Source organism: Pyxicephalus adspersus, chromosome 1, assembly GCF_032062135.1.
Source record: "Pyxicephalus adspersus chromosome 1, UCB_Pads_2.0, whole genome shotgun sequence".
Taxonomy (NCBI): Eukaryota; Metazoa; Chordata; class Amphibia; order Anura; family Pyxicephalidae; genus Pyxicephalus; species Pyxicephalus adspersus.
Window position 1 is genome coordinate 38,881,625 of NC_092858.1, and position 18,534 is coordinate 38,900,158.

Sequence of the window (18,534 nt, forward strand, 5' to 3'; positions counted from 1 at the left end):
TGTCTGCATATTCTTCACAAAGAGAAAATGAATGGCGAATTAGGACTGACCGAAATATATTGCCATTGTGAAGGCGGACACACTTTAAGCTCCGCTTTGAGCTATCGATGAATAGTCGCCATTCAGTTGAGTTATAGATTGGAATTCCCGATTCCTCCATTAAACCAGGTATGTTATGGCAATCCAAAAAGCCACTGTCAGTTCTAAAGTACTGCAGAAATGCAATTTCTCGGGTTTGAAAGTACGATACCTTCATTCCTTTTTCAAGTAAATTTTTTTTCACGCAGTCTTGATGCTAGGAGTTCTGAAGCCTTCTTCGATCCAAATCACGTGCCAAATCACTCAACTCATGCTGATCTAATCCCTTACGAACAGAGTCCTCTTCAATTTCAAACTCTTCATCATTGTTGTCACCTAGTTCATCACCATTATCATGTTCTTTAAGAGAGGATACAGATACAGGACACATGTCAGAGCTGTGACATGTGTTCTGTATCTGTAATACATGTCACAGCTCCTCTAGGGCTGTGGGAGTAATCAGGGGAGCAGAGCTGTCAGCATAGTAAAGCTCCGCTGACTGCTCTGCTCCCTGATTGGCTGAGGAAAGGGAAATCCTGATGATGCTTGAGCTGTCATCAGGGTTTCCTATTTCTCAGCCAATCACAGAGCAGTAGAGGTGATGAATGGAGATACGTATCTCCATTCAACCTCGATTGCCCTGGTATTGCCTGCGGTTACAGCTAATTGAAGGCACGTGCTTCCGATTAGCTGTAACCGCAAAGTTCCCACGGGAATCCCACAATGACATTATGATTCATAATGTCATTGTCGGATAACCTGTAAAAAATAAAAAAAAAATAAGTTAAAATAAAAACACACACAAATAAATTAATTTAAGATAAATTTTTATTTTTTTTAAACTTTTTTTCCCCGAATTTTCGCAGTCAAATCCTGTGTTTTTCAGGTCGGGTCTATGCGAATTCGAACAACCATATTCGGGTCGAAAATAAGGACAACCCGAATTCGAACACCGACACTACTAGCAACTACTGGAGAAACCCTGGTTGAGAAACACTGATCTAGAGTTTGTACATAGAAAGTAAACTGGCTCTGGCCACTTTAAAATACAATTTTTCTCCTCATCCACTAAACAAACAATAGCAAAGATAAAAACTAAAAACTCTAGTTACAGCTCAATGAAGACATAGATAAACTAGAAACAAGAAAGTGGCAACATGTAGCTGCTGGCCACCTTGTGTCAGAGTGATCACACAGTTCTGCATACATTAGGAAACAGCTGAGAACTACTAAGAGACATCCATACAGACACATGAAACTGATCTGATTATCACTTGCAGCCTTTGCTACAACACAGATTCCCTTTTTTATTTTATGTTGTGTATTCATTTTTTTTGTGTTGTGCATTTTGTTAGATAAACTACCAGGCAGATATGCATAGAATCAAATATTGTTAGAATTACATGATTTGCCACAGATTGGACAGCTCTGCAAACATAAATTCTGGTAAAATAATTTTTTGTAATTTTCTAATTGCCTGATATGAAAATTTAAAATGTTTGTATTGGCAAACATTTTTGAGCAAAGTATAGAAAGGTTAGACCAGTGTTTGCCCACTAGGGTTCCTCCAGAGGTATCTAGGGGTTCCTTGAACAATTACCAATTTGTGACTCTAAGGTCAGTTATCACTGACACCAATGATCTTTTTGACTTTCTGTAAGGGTGAAAATGTTTCTTTTCCTTCCTGTGTTGATATGGATGAAGTACTTTGATGGAATATGGGTAGAATATACTATCAGTTTCATTCTAGTGCAGTGTTTCTCAGGCTTAACATGACGATCCCTTGAGATAACTTTCAGGTCTTCAGGGAACCCCGGCTATACTTACTTTATCCACATCTCACAGTATATTGGTGTTGTGGTCAGTGGGAAAAACGTCACTCTTACAGATAGCCAAAAAGATCATTGGTGTCAGATGAGTGACCTGAAAGGAACCTCTGGAGGAACCCTGGTTGATAAACTTTGATCTAGTGTGTTGGCGGCCCATTCAAATAAATAGGTGGCCCTTAATGCGGGCAGATTTTTTATTTTATATAAAAGGGTAGATAAAATATTTGTGTTTTCTCTAAATACTTTATTTTTAAGAAAAGAAGGGAATCCCCTTTGGTGGTAAAGATTGGATGTGAGTGCAGAACCTCCTTGGATACATACGGCACGGGTTGAAACCCACACAAACACAGGGAGAACCTGCAAACTCAATGCAGATGGTGTCCTGGCTGAGATTTGAACCTGGGACCTAGCGCTGCAGAGTGCTAACCACTGAGCTGCCATGCTGCATGCCCAATGCTACATGACAAAAAAAGTGAAATTTTCTTCGTTTGACCTGCAAGTTTCATAAACTTTTCCCCAAGCACAAAGTCCAACCTAACTCTGCCAAGTTAGGCTTTTACTGCTATCTTACTGTTACAACATTTTAGAGAGTTTTCTCCTCACTTCCTGTTTTGGTGACAACCTTTTATGTGACAGGAAATGGGATAAAATCTGCAAATAGAAAATACTGCTGGAGGTTTTACCATGCCTCTATTTATTCTATGTAAGCCTGTTTTCTCCCCTTCCTATAGTGGGACCACAATCTAATAAATGTACAGATAGTGAGGTTATAACCAGGCGTGTAGTGGGCTGGGCAGGCCGTGCCCTCACTTTTCGGTAATGAGGCATTTACGTAACAATTATGCGCATGCATAGTCGCCGTGGATAGTACCCTGCCCCCTTTTCTTTACGTACAACTACACCCCCGGTCATACCCCATCCCTGCCTTATACAAAATAAAAAAGTTTTGCCTACAGATACACATCCACCTCAGCTTTGTGTCACGTGACAAGTTTAAACCTAGGAGGGGCGTATGTAAATGTAGCCCCGCCCCCGAGACATCACACAGCTGGAAGTGTATTGATGTGCCTATAATACTGGGCATTGTGAATAATACTGTGTGTTGGTGGAAGTATACGAGTAATATACTAGTCATTCCTCATCCTATAAAACAGCTTCATGTGAGCCTTATGACACGTCCGGTCCAATCAGAGCTCAGTGAGGAGCTTGCGTAAACATAGCCGTTGTTAAGGGAAAAGCCATAAAGTTGTTTGAGGGACCAGGCCACGTGGTTAGTAGGCGGGGCAATGATGACTAAACCCCGCCCAGTTGAGCTCGCAACTCCCCGCCCGTCAGGGGGAGCGAGCCCCAGCCCAGCAGGGGGAGTGAGTCATGGCAGGAAGTGATTGTCCTATGTGTCTGGATGTGTTGAATAGTGAGCATGTGAGCTGTGCACAGATAAAGGACCGCTCGCCTGGGCTCCGCACCGACATGACTGTGTGCTGCTAACCACCACATAGGTAAGCCATTATATCAATAGCAGCGGATACACCGTGTCATGGACACGTGTGACGCAACGGCTCGGGCTTTCTATAATTAAATGATGTGTATGACTGAGAGGGGGGTCATGTGCCCCCCCCCCGCCCCGTGTACCTTATATGAAGAGATCAGGTGGGCGAGCACGTGACGCAGCCAGGTTGCCAAGGGTTACTAGTTTGTCTGTGCAGAGTACCAGATGGGAAGTTGTGTGAGCTGCCAGTCCTGGAAATCTCACCATGCCAGGGAGGATTTCCTGGAAATTGCAAACTTTCACCTCATGAGAAAGAAAACTTGTCAGGAAGAGGAGTGAGCTGTGGGGGATCCCATGAAAATTAATGGTGGCTGGTGTGGCCATTCATGATAAGGGCCCTTGTGCTGTGCACAAAAGAAACTTTCCCCAGGCAGCCACGTGTGGGAAATTGTGTGTTCATTAGGGGACCCTTCACAATAGTGTGACCTGCAATGGGGGTTTAAAGACAGCTGACAGAAGGCACAAAACATTGCACACTTTGTTATTGCTGGCTCTCCTCAACCTTTACTATACTGCAGGGGTCTTATCAATACAAACAAGTGTGTCACACCGGATTTATACTGCTGCACGAGTTGTAAATGTGGCTGCTGGTTGTTCAAATCTTGTTGCAGGTGCAGGGTTCGTGTGTCCTCTCCCCAGAGATCACCCCTCTAATAAAAGCTGCAAACTTTTCTTTACTTTTAAACAAACTTTATTGGGCTGTTGGTGGACACAGAGCTCACCACCAGATGCAGACCAATCTTTCTGACACATTTCACCCCATCTTGGGCTTAGTCATAGAGGCTTCAATACCTTTGCCCCCAATGGGGTGAAATGCATTAGCAAGAGTAGCATAAGACTGGTATGGGGAATGCTAAAGGAATGATTAAATGTGTCAAAAAATTCTTCCATCGGGTCCTGCGTTGTCCCGTTACCTGACTTTGGACCGTAGATCGCGGGTGCGAGATTGGGTGACGTAGTTTGGGGAAAAAACTTGATCTCACTGCGCATGCGTGAGATTGGTAGTTTTTTTTTCCACTTTTGACGAAAGGGCTCCTTATGCCTGAGCTGAAAGAGCATCCAAGAGCCTCCCGGGATGGGTGACGTAGGTATCCAGGGAGACTCTGCGCTACCATTCATTCTCAATCGCCTAGCCAATCAAGAATTAATTTATTTTTTAAAGGGTGTTGCAGTAAAAAAAAATAATAATTTTTACCCTACATAAAAGGATTGTCTATCCTAAATGAAAATTCTAAGTTTAAGTACACTTTAAGTAGTACATGTGCCTTTTTTTGGTGTACTGGTGTGTTTGGAAGCCCATTCAGATAAAGATGTAAATGGGGCACCTGCAATGGGCACTGATAGGGCTTGTATAGACAAGCAGGCTGCACTTTAGTTTAATGCTGACTTTAGCAGGGCAAGCACAGCCTTTTGTTGTGTGCTGCATGAGACACAATGGTGTCCTCAACATGAATCCTTGCAATGGTTTTTTTTCTTTTGTTGGGATGGAATTTGTTTCTTCTTTGAAGTACCTGTTCCATAGTACATTGGCAGCACTGAAAATGAGGCATAGACAGCAAACCATTGCACGTGTGTGAGATTCATACAGGAGGGAAGACTGGAACCCAGCAGGCTATAAGTCCCAGCATGGTGTACATGGAATAGGCCAGGAATGGTGTTCAGGAATACATATAGAAACTGCACAAGAGTGGGCCGTATGGTGATATAAAAATATTCTGAAACAGGATGTGATAAGTACTGTGTAAAAGTTAAGGCGGGTGTGAAAAAATGCTGTAAATTAAGAATGATTTCACACATACAAGTGTTATTAGTTTCTTTTTTATCAATTACCAATGCAAAGTGAATGAACAAATCAATATTTGGTGTCAGTTCCCTTTGCTTTCAAAACGTCATCAATTCTTCTAGGTACACTTGCACACAGTTTTTAAAGGAACTCAGCGGGTAGGTTGTTCCAAATATCTTGACTAACCAACCACAGACCTGGTGTTGATGGCTGCCCGATGCCTCAACACCTTCTGTCTTTTCATGTAATCCTAGACACTCCGTGATAATGAGATCAGTGCTCTCATCACTTCTAGAACTCCTTGTTGGTATTATTATTTTTACACCATATATATATATATATATATATATATATATATATATATATAGTGCCAATGTATTACGCAACGCTGTACAAAGCCCATAGTCACGTCATTAGGTGTCCCTCAAAGGGGCTTACATTTTAATGTCCCTACCATAGTCATATGTCTGTAATGCAGTCTAAGGTCAATTTATGGGGGAAGCTATTTAACCACATGGCTCAATCGAAATGTGAATGAAGATTCATTCTTCCCATCACATACGCATGGGAGATCATCTGTGTGATCTGAGGATCAGAATGAAGGCATCTATCTGGTCATTCTTCTATCTAGGACCTCTGATAGCAGCTGGATCAATTCTTTGAACAGAGTTAAGGACAGATTCACCAAGTAGTTACATTTTAGTAGCAATGTCTTAGCCTGGGGTCAGATCTGTTAAAATCCATTTAATGATCATTTGTTGGCAGCACCTGTTGAGAGCCTGTGTTAACTCGCTCTAAAAAAATAATTATAGGTTACTGAAGTATACTTTTTGTTTTTTAATAAGGTCTATCATGCTAATTAGGCTAGGTACCTAAAAGGAAACCTTGAAGGCCTTTTTTTCTATTTCAAATTCAAAACCAGTTCAAGAATATTGTAGATTTCAAGAAGCTATAGCAAAGTTTTGTTATCTTAGATGGTGTAAAGCTGATGAATGGATGGACGTTTAAGGCTATGTACACACATCAGATTATTCATTGCTGATAGGGTCGCAGGGCTCATCTTGGACAAGAATCTGAAGTGTACAGAGGCTGTCTGACGACGTTCATGGATCCGTCCTGGAGGATCCATGAATGACGGAAGATGAATGACCTCAATACAAGTGAAGTGAGGAGAACGCAGTGGAATGCTCATCACTCGTTCTCTCCCCTCCCCTCTCCATTGAGCAGAACAGCGCTGTATGTACAGTGCTTGTTCATTCATCTTTTTCAGTCTTTTGTCATTGGAAATGATCTTAAAAGATAATTTCCAACGACAAAAATCTAGAGTGTGTACGTAGCCTTAATCTAGATCAGCGATCTCCAACCTTTCGGTCCTCATGGACCTCTAAATCCATAATTTTAATCCCGCAGACCATTAACCCCCCTAGCGGTAATCCCGAATCACACTCTGGGTCGCTTAAAACATTAAAAGAAAACCCACTTACCTTATACCGCTGTCTTCCTCCGGACAAGTCTTTTCCCTCTGATCTTCAGCCGGCGACTGCAGAGACGATCTCCGAGGTTTCCCGGTGACTTTGGTGCGGTGGGAAATTCAAAATATTTTGTATTGGAAATAATACAAAATAGCTGTATTGAGTCTAATACAAAGAAATATTTATATAATATGTATATAAATATATTATACAAGCTACTGTACAGTTATATTACATGTTTAACTATTTTTTTTTAACAATTTTTTTTTTTTGTTCTTAAATTTATCAAATATTAGACATATTTTAGTGAGTTATACCTAAGAATTATAGGCCTACAATGTAAAATAAATTTCCATTCAAAAAAAATGTAACGCTTTTTGCATGGAAATACAGACAGAATTAGAACGCTAGGGGGGTTAATATGAACATTTTTTTTATAAAGATAAATACATTTGTAAAATAATGATCTTCCTAATGGTGCTTGACAAGGACTGTGGAAGCTCTGATTCATTGATCAGTTCATGGATAAGTATTACTATTGGTACTATTATCATTAGTTGCTTTATCTTTGGTATTACTAAAGAAATGCAAAATATTTGTTTGCTTTTTCTCACTCATTATGGGTTTCATTCGAATCTAGGACCAAACAAGAAATGATAGTTATCAAAGTCAAACTATTTGATGCCATTAAATATAATAGGGAAAGAAAATACACAGGTAATGTCATACTTACCTAAAAGAGCATCTGATAAATAAACAAATAAAATAAAAAAATCAGATGAGAATCGGTATTCACGGAGCGGGGTGACTGTTGTATCGGTGGAAACAATACTGAAGCGTACAGCTCGGCGTTGCCTCATACAACTTAATACTACACTGACGTCACGCTGCGCCTCCCTTGTATTTTTGTCTCTGCAGCTGGTCAATTTAGTGCAATATAAAGGCAACAATTGTCATTCAGAATTTATTAGAATATTATTTGTTTTATTATTAATAAAACATAAAAACTGCATATGATGTCCAAATTATTTTGTGGACTGCCAAAATTTTCTCGTGGTCCACGGACCACTGGTTGTTGACCGCTGATCCAGATGAAACAAAATGTATTTTGTTGATAGTGTTTGAAAGTTCTATCACTTTGTTACTCATAAGATTTGGCTGAACTGTGTGCAAATATATTTTAGCCTTTACTGATCTGTGCCCCCAAGCCCCAAAGTTCTACTCCCTACCTTTCACCTGGGACCTAAGTTGCCTAGATAGTTTTGTCATATATGTAAACCTACTGTATTTAATGAACACTTTACATGTTGCTAGAAGCTAGCACAGCTTAAATTACATAAGTTTATTTTATTGGTGAAGTTTGGTATGTCAAAATATAACCAATTTCTTGCTTAGTAGTCGATATTTCTTGAACTTGTGCAATGGGAGTAGGATGGTTGCCTGGGTAGGATTCAGAGCAGCTGCCTTAGTATTAGATCAGTAGAGATGCTAAAGCAGGATTCCTAACAACACTGAATATAATATTTTAAAACTGGAGATATGACATATCAAGGTGTTGATACAGGAGCCAGCAAAGATCAAGTTAATTCTGCAAAGACTGAACTGGGTATCTGGTTGCAAAGCACATCCACTTCATTTTTCTTTGTTGCTTTCTTTACGAATCAGTAAAGTAAATTTTCTATCTGTGAGAACTTAAAGCGTACCTAAACTCAAAATTGTCACTTTACATAAAAGAGTAGACAACCCTGGAATGTAAAGTAAAAATTCTTACTAAATTAAAAAAAATAAATTGTGCTCCCGGGAGGCTCTTGGGTGCTTTTCGGATCCTTTTCGTGAAAAGGGGAAAAAAATTGCAGATCTCACGCATTCGCAGTAAGATCGGCAAGTTTTTTGTCAACCTACATCACCCGAACTCGGGCCTGTGTCGGTTGACGTAGGAAGAAGAACCCGGAAGAAGAGGCAAAGATGGCGCTGCCCAGAGCGCCGGCCCAAAGATGGATGCCGAGGCGCCGCAGGACCCGGATGGATCAGGATTTGAAGGTAAGTGTATATTTTGTGTTTTGGGGGATTTTGAGTTTAGTTTCTTTTTAACAGTAAAAGTAAAGGGGAATGAGGGTGATTTGAAATAATGTGTGGTAGAACTCATATTCACCTGTCTCGGGTGAGTACTGTAGACTTGCTGCAGCCAATATTTCATGCACCGCTCCTCAGTGTCCCATAGTGGTCCAGAAAGCAGAACTGCATTTTTGACAGTACACTGCATATTATAATATATTAAAGATATAATTCTAATATGAAGATGCTTTGGCATAGTGATGTTTTTTAGTCTTATTTTAGTGATAACTGCAATTTTTCTTTTATTCACAGGGAGAAAAACGAAGTCGGTCGGTGGCCAAGAATATGGCTAAGGAGATACGTGGACAGTATGAACCTGTAGCTGAAATTGGTGTTGGCGCTTATGGCACGGTGTACAAGGCAAGAGATTTACAGAGTGGAAAGTTTGTGGCCCTTAAAAATGTGCGAGTGCAAACTAATGAGAATGGACTTCCCCTCTCTACTGTCAGAGAGGTAGCATTGCTAAAACGCCTTGAGCACTTTGACCATCCAAACATTGTAAAGTAAGTAAATGCAGTGAATTCTTTCCTATGGAGGGTAGCTTGGTTCTCTGCATCCTCTAGTGAGTAACACTGTTTGCATAAGGGTGTGCGCATCTAGTGGCATTCCATGTGAGCTGTAATGATTAATCTTCCTTAGTTTTATGTTAGGTAAAAACGGCATAAAATCTAAACCCTATTTAAAGATCAGCTTTTAACAAGACTGATGGCATGCTAGCATGTTTAATTGGAATCTTATCTTCTTATATTTCTTAACTTCAAGCGGAACTAAAGTTCCATTTTAAAAAAAATCAGGCGGGCCTTTTTTGCAGAAAGGCATTTTTACCTGCTTGATCGCTCTCCTTACAACATATTGTGTGCTAGTACCCTAATGTTTTTCTATAAAATGTATAAACTTATTTACTGGAGATTCCAGCCACAGACAGCCAAATCTACATACATCTGAAATACTTTTGAGTGGAGCTCCTCTTAACCTAAATTTTTTCTGGCAGAAGGAATGTTGAAATAAGTGCAGTGTAATGTTTTAACTTTTTTTTGTATTCTTCATTCTGTTCCCTTTTGTTCTTGTAAAACTTGTCAACCTGGCTAAGTGACTGTGTTGTTTTTACCATGCAGGTGAAAGTAGCAGAAGCAATAGGCCAAGATCATATTACAAGACTGTAAATTGTGTTCTGCTTACTAAGATGTTTTAGAATACTCTGCAAACACAATTTCTCTTGAGTGAATAGGTCATTGCACAAGCAGTGTGTGTATGTTTTACATCACATCAGCAATTTAATATATGTTTAAACATTATGTTGTTAAAGATATCAATACACTGGGGAATTAGCAGAGGGTCAGGGCCCATTTCTTCATTGAGCTGCAGCTCAAAATACTTTCAGCCCTAAAGTCACAAAGTGTTGTATGCAGTCTCCCAGCAGCTTTTTTCATTCTCAATGATTGAATTGACCTAATCTGCACTGTTTATCATTGTGGAGGTTGCCATTTTAGGAGCTTTGCTTCCTCATGTCAGAACTACCCCACTTATGACTGGTTATTAGATGGCTGCTGGGAGAACATTAGAGATGAAACAGCTGAGGTGGAAAAGACCTAGATTACACCAAATTGGGCAGGAGTAGGAAGATGCAGGCACCGCAGATCCTTGGGTGCAAGTTCCTTTTCAGCATAGTAATGACCTCACCGGATCTTAGGGGACAAGCAGGATGCATTTTGCTGTTGATCTAAGGCTAGGTACACACGTGCAATGGTTCTTGTCCGATAATCGGCTCAGGGTTGTTTATCGGACGAGAATCTTGCATGCGTACATAGTTCGTCGCCCATCGTATGAGCAACTGTCCTGGTGGATCCACGAACAATGGATGACGAATGATTATAATGCAAGTAAAGGGGAGAGCGCAGCGGGGTGCCGCTCCGCTGTTCTCCCCCCTCCACTTTCTATAGAGCAGAATGGTGCGATATGTACAACACTCGTTCATGAACTGTTTGTCGCTGGAAAGGATTTCCTTTCCAACAATAATTATTGCATGTGTGTACATAGCCTAACCCTGCGGATATAAAGTTCAATGCACAGAATGCACAAACTTTTTAAATCTATTTTTTAGAAAGAATTTAAATTTAAAAGAGATTTTTTTTTTTTTTTTTTTTTGCCTTGGCACAATTAGCATTCTTAGTTCTTCCCTGCTTGATATTAAAGCATTCACATTTGAGTACAGAACAACTTTATGAGCCCCGTCATACCCAATCCTGATTTACCCTATAATATGTAGGTTGTGATGCGCAGCTTTGGAAATGATGCACATCTGTGTCTGTTTTGTGGTGCAATGGCAGCTCTTATAAATAAATATGGTACATAGGAAGCATTTTTATATTATGGATTCATTAATGCACAAAGGTATGCCTGGTCACCAAAGTCTTAATATTGCTTTTACAACTAAACATTTAATATAAAGTGCATGGTTCTGTTGCAGAGTGTATCACCGTCTCCATACATGCTGGCTGCCTGTAATCCAAATCAGACGCTCAGTGGTAGACCAGAGAAAAACGTGTGGCAATCACCTTTTTGTATGATATCTGCTGATATGTTGCAGATAATTGGTTTATTGAAAGGCCGGTGCTGTTGTCTTGAGCTTGCCAACTGTTGGCACATAAATCAATCTGTTTGCAATTTTTAATACTTGCAAAACTAAGACATGTTGGAATATTTACACCTTAAATTATACTTCAACCCGTTAAAAATATAACATCTCCTAGTTTACCAGGCCTTTAATGTGGTGGCAGCATTAGCATTCTTTTTATCATAGAACATTTTCGGGTCAAGTTACATTTTAATAGATTTTAATAGCACCCATAGTGTGTGTTAAGCAATAATATTTCTATTTCAGGTATAAAGCAAGTACTCATTACTCAAATATGTTGCTAGACTTGGACATAAGCTGCATTTCAAGCCTAGTTATTTCCATTTATTTATAAAAACATGCAGAATTCTGGTGAGTTCCCCTTGCACAAATGTGTGCTGTTAATGCAGAGCAGATGATATTCACACACTTGTATAGTCTTGTGGTCTATTCTGGTTGAAGGTTACTGACTCTGCAAAATGGCCTCAGATAAGCCGCAGAGTTTTACATACTGACTCATGCAGCTGTGTAAAGGGCAGTTTTTCACATTAGCTAAAAAGTTTCCATGAAGACTTCTTATGGTTTTTAAAAAAATAAGGGTCACAGTGGAGCTCCAAAGCTATAACTGGCTGACAAAAAGTATGTTTCTGTTTTTTCAAAGATTCACAGTTGTGGTTCTGAATGCCAGAGATTCACTTTACAGTGCGATGATTAACTGTCACTTGACTGGCAGTTAAGACAGTACACAAAGCTGGGAACTGGCTTTAAAATGTTCTTGTATTTCTTGTGTGTCTAAAAATATTTTCTGCACAAAGTGGCTTTTTGTTATAAGGGTTAGGAAGGTTTCATACAAGCTAATTTTTTACAGCATGGGCTTGTTATAACCATTTGTTTGATCGCTGTCTTGTGCAATTTTATAACAGCGATTTTATTAACATTGTGTAAGCCTAAGCTAGATGGCCAACCTGAATTTGGATATCCCTGTTATCAGTCTTTGTAATCCTCTGTACAACAAAAAGAGAGGCAGGTTGTTTTTCAATGTTAAAGCCCATTTTAACTTTACAGTTTCCACCAAATGACAGTCTTTTCACATTGCTAATCTATGATTAGAAGCTTTCTATATGCTCCCTACGCAGTGTGCTGACTTTATTTCATTGGTTTTCCCAAGAAGCCTCCCCTTGTTTTAGGTTGTATGAGGCCCTTCCTTAAACAGTCATGAACTCCCCTCCTCTAATCTTCTTGTCATGATGTATCCAGCCTTATAAAGAATTGCAAGTTACAGATTGATGTCCCGTAGTGGTCACACACTACAATGGTGTGATGTATGGATCGGGATTCTTCTCCATCCCAGACCAATGCTAGATTGCAGGTCTGTTGGAATAACAAATAGTTAGAAATTAGATGCCTTTTTGTGAAATGTTACCCCTTTATTATGAAATTTAGGACAGTAAGTGTTGTGACTCATTGCTTACTTTTGGTGAGTTCCTGATGTAATTACAAATACAGTGGTACGTCGGTATAAGTCTGCTTTGGAATAAGTCCAACTTGGTAGAAGTCCTGTTTGCACACGAAAAATTTTGCTTGGTATATAACCTTTGTGCTAGAACTTGTATGGGTCAAAATGAGTCCTAAAACTGTGCACTACCCTTATTTACCTCTCTCGAGACAAAGCCACGACTGGCCACGAGCATCAGTACGCCAGTTGCTACCATTCAGTGAACAACCCGCGCTATAACTCTCTGTGAATTACATAACATCTCCTCGTCCTCCCTTCTCAGCACCATCCCAGTAGGCCCTCAACTCTTCTCAGCAAGGTAAAGTGAGGTTAAATTTTCATTTTTTAATTTCGTGTGTCACCTGTCGAGATCATCGGACAACAGATCTGCTAGGGTGGTCATTTCTTTTGACGAAAATCCATGTTTGTCGTTATTTGTCACCAATTCCACTAATGAATACAGAATGAGTTGGCAAGCCCAGCAGTGGTGATAAACATACCAGGATGTTGTTGCATTACAGAATTCTAAATCTGAGTTAGAACAAGGTCAGAAGCTCCAAGGCAAGGCAATCCCAGGACTGCCACAGTCTTAAATTTCTTGATTCTGTCGAGCAATATTGTTGTCTATCTTTCATCAATGTGTCTTGTAACCTGGATTTCACCTCGCTAAACTGCAGGGTTGTAGCTTTTTAAGTCATAGCTTTTGTTAGTTTATTTATTTATGCAAGTGTCTAGCATCAAATCTCTGGACTGTTTTAAGTGTGAAAATGTCAGAATAAAACATAATTTTTCCTTGTACACAGCGTATATTTTAAAAAATAACTCTATGCCAGTTGAAATATTTCTCCTTAGTCACATGTATATGACCTATGTCTAGATCTTGGAAAGAAAATTGTGTAGGTCCCTGCTTCCAAAACATTGTTTTTTTTTAAGTTGTAACATAAATTCTGCAAGACCCCTGAAGGTGTCTTGTGATCTCTGGCACAAGATGGTGGCAGCAGATCCTTTAGGTCTTGTAAGATTCAAGTTGGCGCCAACATGGATTTTTCCTGTGCATCTCACAAATGTTTAATCTGTTTGCCTTTTTGGGAATTAAAGACCTTGAACTCCTCATTCGTGAACAGTTTTTGCAGTGTAGCAAGGTGCATTATCTTGTTGAAAGAGGGAATAGAGTTGCCATGAACTTGGACAGCAACAATCCAGGAAGGTGGCGCATTTAAAGTGACATACAAGCCAGATCCAAAGTTTTCAAATAGCAAATTGTCTAGAACAATGTTTCTCAACCTCTTTACCATGAGGGAAAGCTTAAATTAACTTTCAGGTCTGCAGGAAACTCTGGCTATAATTACTATATTCACATATCGCAGTACATTAGTGTGATGGTCAGGGAGAAGAATTCCTCTTACATTGCTGGCCAGTGGGTAAAATGTCACTCCTACAGATAACCAAATAGATCGTTGGTGTCAGTCAAACTGACCTGAGATGCACAAATTGCTCTTTGAACCCCTAACAACCTCTGGAAGAACCCTGGTTGAGAAAAACTGGTCTAAAACATCACACTGCCTTTGCTGTCCTACCTTTTTCCCACAGGGCATCTTACGGCCATCTCTTCCTCAGGTACTTATGTACTGGGTCGCCGGTTCAGCATTCTCCTTCCTCATACTATTATTGGTAGGTAAAAATCCATTTGTTCTGCGAGCACCCCAGAAATTCTGTCATTTTAGAGTTGGTACTTTTTGGCATTTGTCAGTCACTCAGATCCTTACACTTGTTTGTTTTTCCTGTACTTTCAAGAATGGTGTGTTTACATGCAATTATGAGTAATAAATCCAACCCCTAAAGTGTCGTCGTAATGCAAAAAAAAATCAATGTTATTTTTTTTCATCTCAATCATTTTAAATTTCAGCAGATCAAAGAAAACAAATTAATAAATAAATGTATCTCATGGTTATCTAACAAAGATTTTTGTTTAAAGCAGCAGGTCATGTAAGGTATGTTTTTTTTTTTTTTTTTTTTTTTTTGCCTCAATAGATGCTAAGAAATATCTTTAGAGGTTGTGACAGGCTGACTATATGAACGTAACCTGTACATATTTTATTCTGACAGTTTTGTTGGATCAATGTCAAGAATGAATCTGGAGCATCAACAGCCTTTAGAAGATTGATGGTTATGCATGTATGCATAACCAGACAACATAATCTCTACTTAAATTACATCTAAACCCCTACCAAATGGCAATTGGTTGCTAATGCTATACCATAAAACCTCGAATCCGAGTGTTGCTGAACTTTTTTTTTTCCTTCCCACCGGTTTCGGTTTGCATGTCTTTGCTCCAGCTGCTGATCATTGCAAGTCATTAATATTATTATTATTATTTTACACAGTATTGATATAGCGCCATCATATTACACAGCGCTGTACAGAGTTGATAGTTGTGCCACTAACTGTCCCTCAAAGGAGCTCACAATCTAATGACCCTACCATAGTCATGTCATTAATGTAGTCTAACGTCAATTTTAAGGGGAAGCCGATTAACCTTTCTGCATGTTTTTGGGATGTGGGAGGAAACCCACGCAGACACGGAGAGAACAAGATTCGAACCTGGGACCTAGCGCTGTAAAGGCTAGATTGCTACCTCTGAGCCACGTGCTGCCCATATAAGTCATGTGTACATAATGTGTGTCTGCACAGCCCCTCCAGCAGGTGAACTATGTGACTGGGTGAGAACACAGGAGACAAATTGGAAAGCATTGTTACCCCATTATAGGAAGTACCTGAACCAAGACATTTATAGAAGTAATTCCAGGTAATGTTTTAGTGTAAATTGCAGATTTACTGAAATTACATTCATGGTAAATCTTATGAGATTTTGGTAAATGCTTTCATATCTACTTTAATATAAAAGAAAACACCATGCTATTTGGTGCCATGTCAGTGAAATAGCACTGATATGGCTTTATGACCTACCTTGACCCCAGTGCTGTTAATGCGTTTTCCTGTTTATGAAGGCCTATGACAGAACTGTTGTGCTTTTGCTGCAGATTCAGGCCAATCCCTCTTACAGCTGCATGGCAGCCTGCCTGCAGCAATGTAAAACGTGATGTCCGCTTAGAATACTTGACATATTTGTACTCCTTTGTGCCATTACAGATTGCAAAATGCTTGTGCATCTACAGGACAGAAATCACATATTGTACATTATTGTATATAACATGCATATTGTACCTGGCTGGAATGTGGTCCCAGAATTTCATGTCATAGAATAGCAATACGTTTGGAATTTGCTGACCTCTATTTTTGTTCTCCACCCTGTTGCATACTTTAAGGCCTAATATTCAGAAAATAACTGGCCTCAGGTAGATTAGCTTCCAAAAAGTTTTTTTTTCCTCCATATGAATTATAGCACCTGTCAAATTGATCAAACCTGTTGTTATTCAGATCAATCTTTCAATTGAAATTAATGGTAAAAATAATTGCAATGCTGATCTAATAGTGAAGCCTGCTTTAAATACTTTAGGTGTTTGCAAGGATTACTATGAATTTGACTATAGAGAGAAATCTGCATAGTGTATACTATTAGCATATTGCTTTGCATTCCCATTGCCTGACATCCTCACACACTGTGCCTATCCCCATACAGGACTGCAGCCATGAAAACTGCCTTGGCATAATGGGACCTGATCTGTTCAGTCTGGATGTGTTGAGGTGGGGAGGACACACTGGAAAAGTGCACCTACACTACTGAAACACAAAACTATTTTGTGTTCAGTATAGTGGGTAGAAGTTACAATCTGTGTTGAGTATTTATCACTGGATAGGTTCCTGTTTAGGAGATTTAGCATTATCCCCTGTTCTTCTGTTGATGGTACCTAGGAGAACTGGTGCTGCCAGTTCTGTTCTCAATTGACTGGCCCGATAAATTCTCTAAACTGTGATCGATTAGGTTTTTCTGAAACCTGACCATTTGTGATTGATATTCTGCTCTTCTGTTTAATTTGATAGAAAGTGATAATTTTATTTGGGTGTAATCAATACATTACACATGCTTTGCAACTTGTGTGGCTTCAGTCAATATTTACCAATAAATCCACAAACAAAACAGACAAAAAGCACAGGAAGTAACTGAGGATCCCTCCAGCAGGAACTAGGGCAGCAACATCTGACAGAGCAAACAGAATAGAAAATCAGTGCAGGATCACTTTGACATATTGTTTACAGCATGTACCTCTATAAAAAGCCAATCTAAATCTTTGTCACTGATTTTTATTTATTTTTTTGTTAAAATACTTGCAAAATTCCTTTTCTTGTTGGCATCATGTTTTAAGCTAGAAATCCTTTGTTTAAAAGGGTAGCTAATACTCAGAAAAAAATTGGAATAAAAATTTCTTGCAGAGAAAATGTTTGACCCTTTTTCTCTCTGCACCGGCAAAGACGTATATCTTGTAAAGATAATACGCCTAACTCTAATGGATGTTTTGGACACCTGCCCCCCATAACACACACTATCCCTTGTGGTTTCACCTACCGGCCCTACCTTCTGTGTCCTCTGTAGAGGAACCACAGAGTGCAGCAGGGGATCCCAGGCACAACTAATGGATACTGAAGGTTCCTCAGTCACTGGAGCTTTTGAAGATGGTAAATTTCCAGTCTGTCTCCCAGAGAGAGCATTTTCCTTCCATATACTAGAATATATACCATTTTTTTTTCATTTCGGAGTTCTACTTACCCATACAGATTGATAAAGTAACCATTGCATATTTTCTTAATAGAAATAGTGAATGTGGCAGTTTTCACTGCTCCTCTGTCCATTTCTGTCACCCAGGCATGGGACGCTGTGCAATTCTTCTCTATAATTCACTTGAGATTCACATGGTAATGACTGGGTTCACTATAGTGTGTAAATGCAGTCTGTTACTAACCATAACTCAGTAAGGACACAATTGGCATCCAAGCATGAAGGCAGTCTGTTCCGAGTGCAGTGTCTCGACCTTTCTGTAAGAGGAGAATAGAATTGGGGAACTGCCAGTGTTTGCAGGCCATGGGAAATTATAGGCTTTGTTCTACTCCTCTTTGTTTTAGAATCCTCATTAAGGGACGCTGGCTGGTTGGAACAGTAATCTGCTGCAATATTTCAGGTGAAAGGTTAGGCTGGGTGCTGCACTATATGTACCAGCCAAGTACCCTTTTTAAAGACTATTTGATCCTAGGCTTTTCTGGGGAGATGGCTGATTGATTCCTCATTGTCCATATCTCAGGTGCTTGCCATGTATTTAAGTGGAACCTGGAATGCAAAAAGCAGTAAGAAATGCTCAGCTCCATATTACCCTGCAGTGTTATCCCCAGCTCCTTGTAGCACCACCCGATACTTTTCAGTAACCAGCAGGCTGTTTCTGGATTGTTATTAAAGAGTTGGGTCACAATACCATGGATTCCACCCGGATACAGCTTCTTCCCACCCCAAAAAAAAAAAAAAAAAAATCCTGCGACTAACCCTGCGCTATATATTTTCATTTCTAGGTTGTTTTAAACTGAGCCTTAGGACACTGCAATCAGTCTGGCATTCTTGTTTGCATGTGTTTCTGTACTGTAAAACAGCATC

At 39.6% G+C, this 18,534-nt stretch overlaps 1 protein-coding gene across 1 annotated transcript in view; it reads left to right on the plus strand.

Moving 5' to 3' along the window:
- Positions 1-3,248: 3,248 nt before the first annotated feature.
- Positions 3,249-18,534, plus strand: part of CDK4 (cyclin dependent kinase 4) — a 33,780-nt gene continuing 18,494 nt past the window's right edge. The window contains exons 1-2 of the mRNA XM_072407168.1: positions 3,249-3,406; positions 9,079-9,329. Of these exons, the coding sequence (XP_072263269.1) occupies positions 9,112-9,329 (218 nt within the window). The 5' untranslated portion in view covers positions 3,249-3,406; positions 9,079-9,111. The remainder of the gene's footprint in view (positions 3,407-9,078; positions 9,330-18,534) is intronic.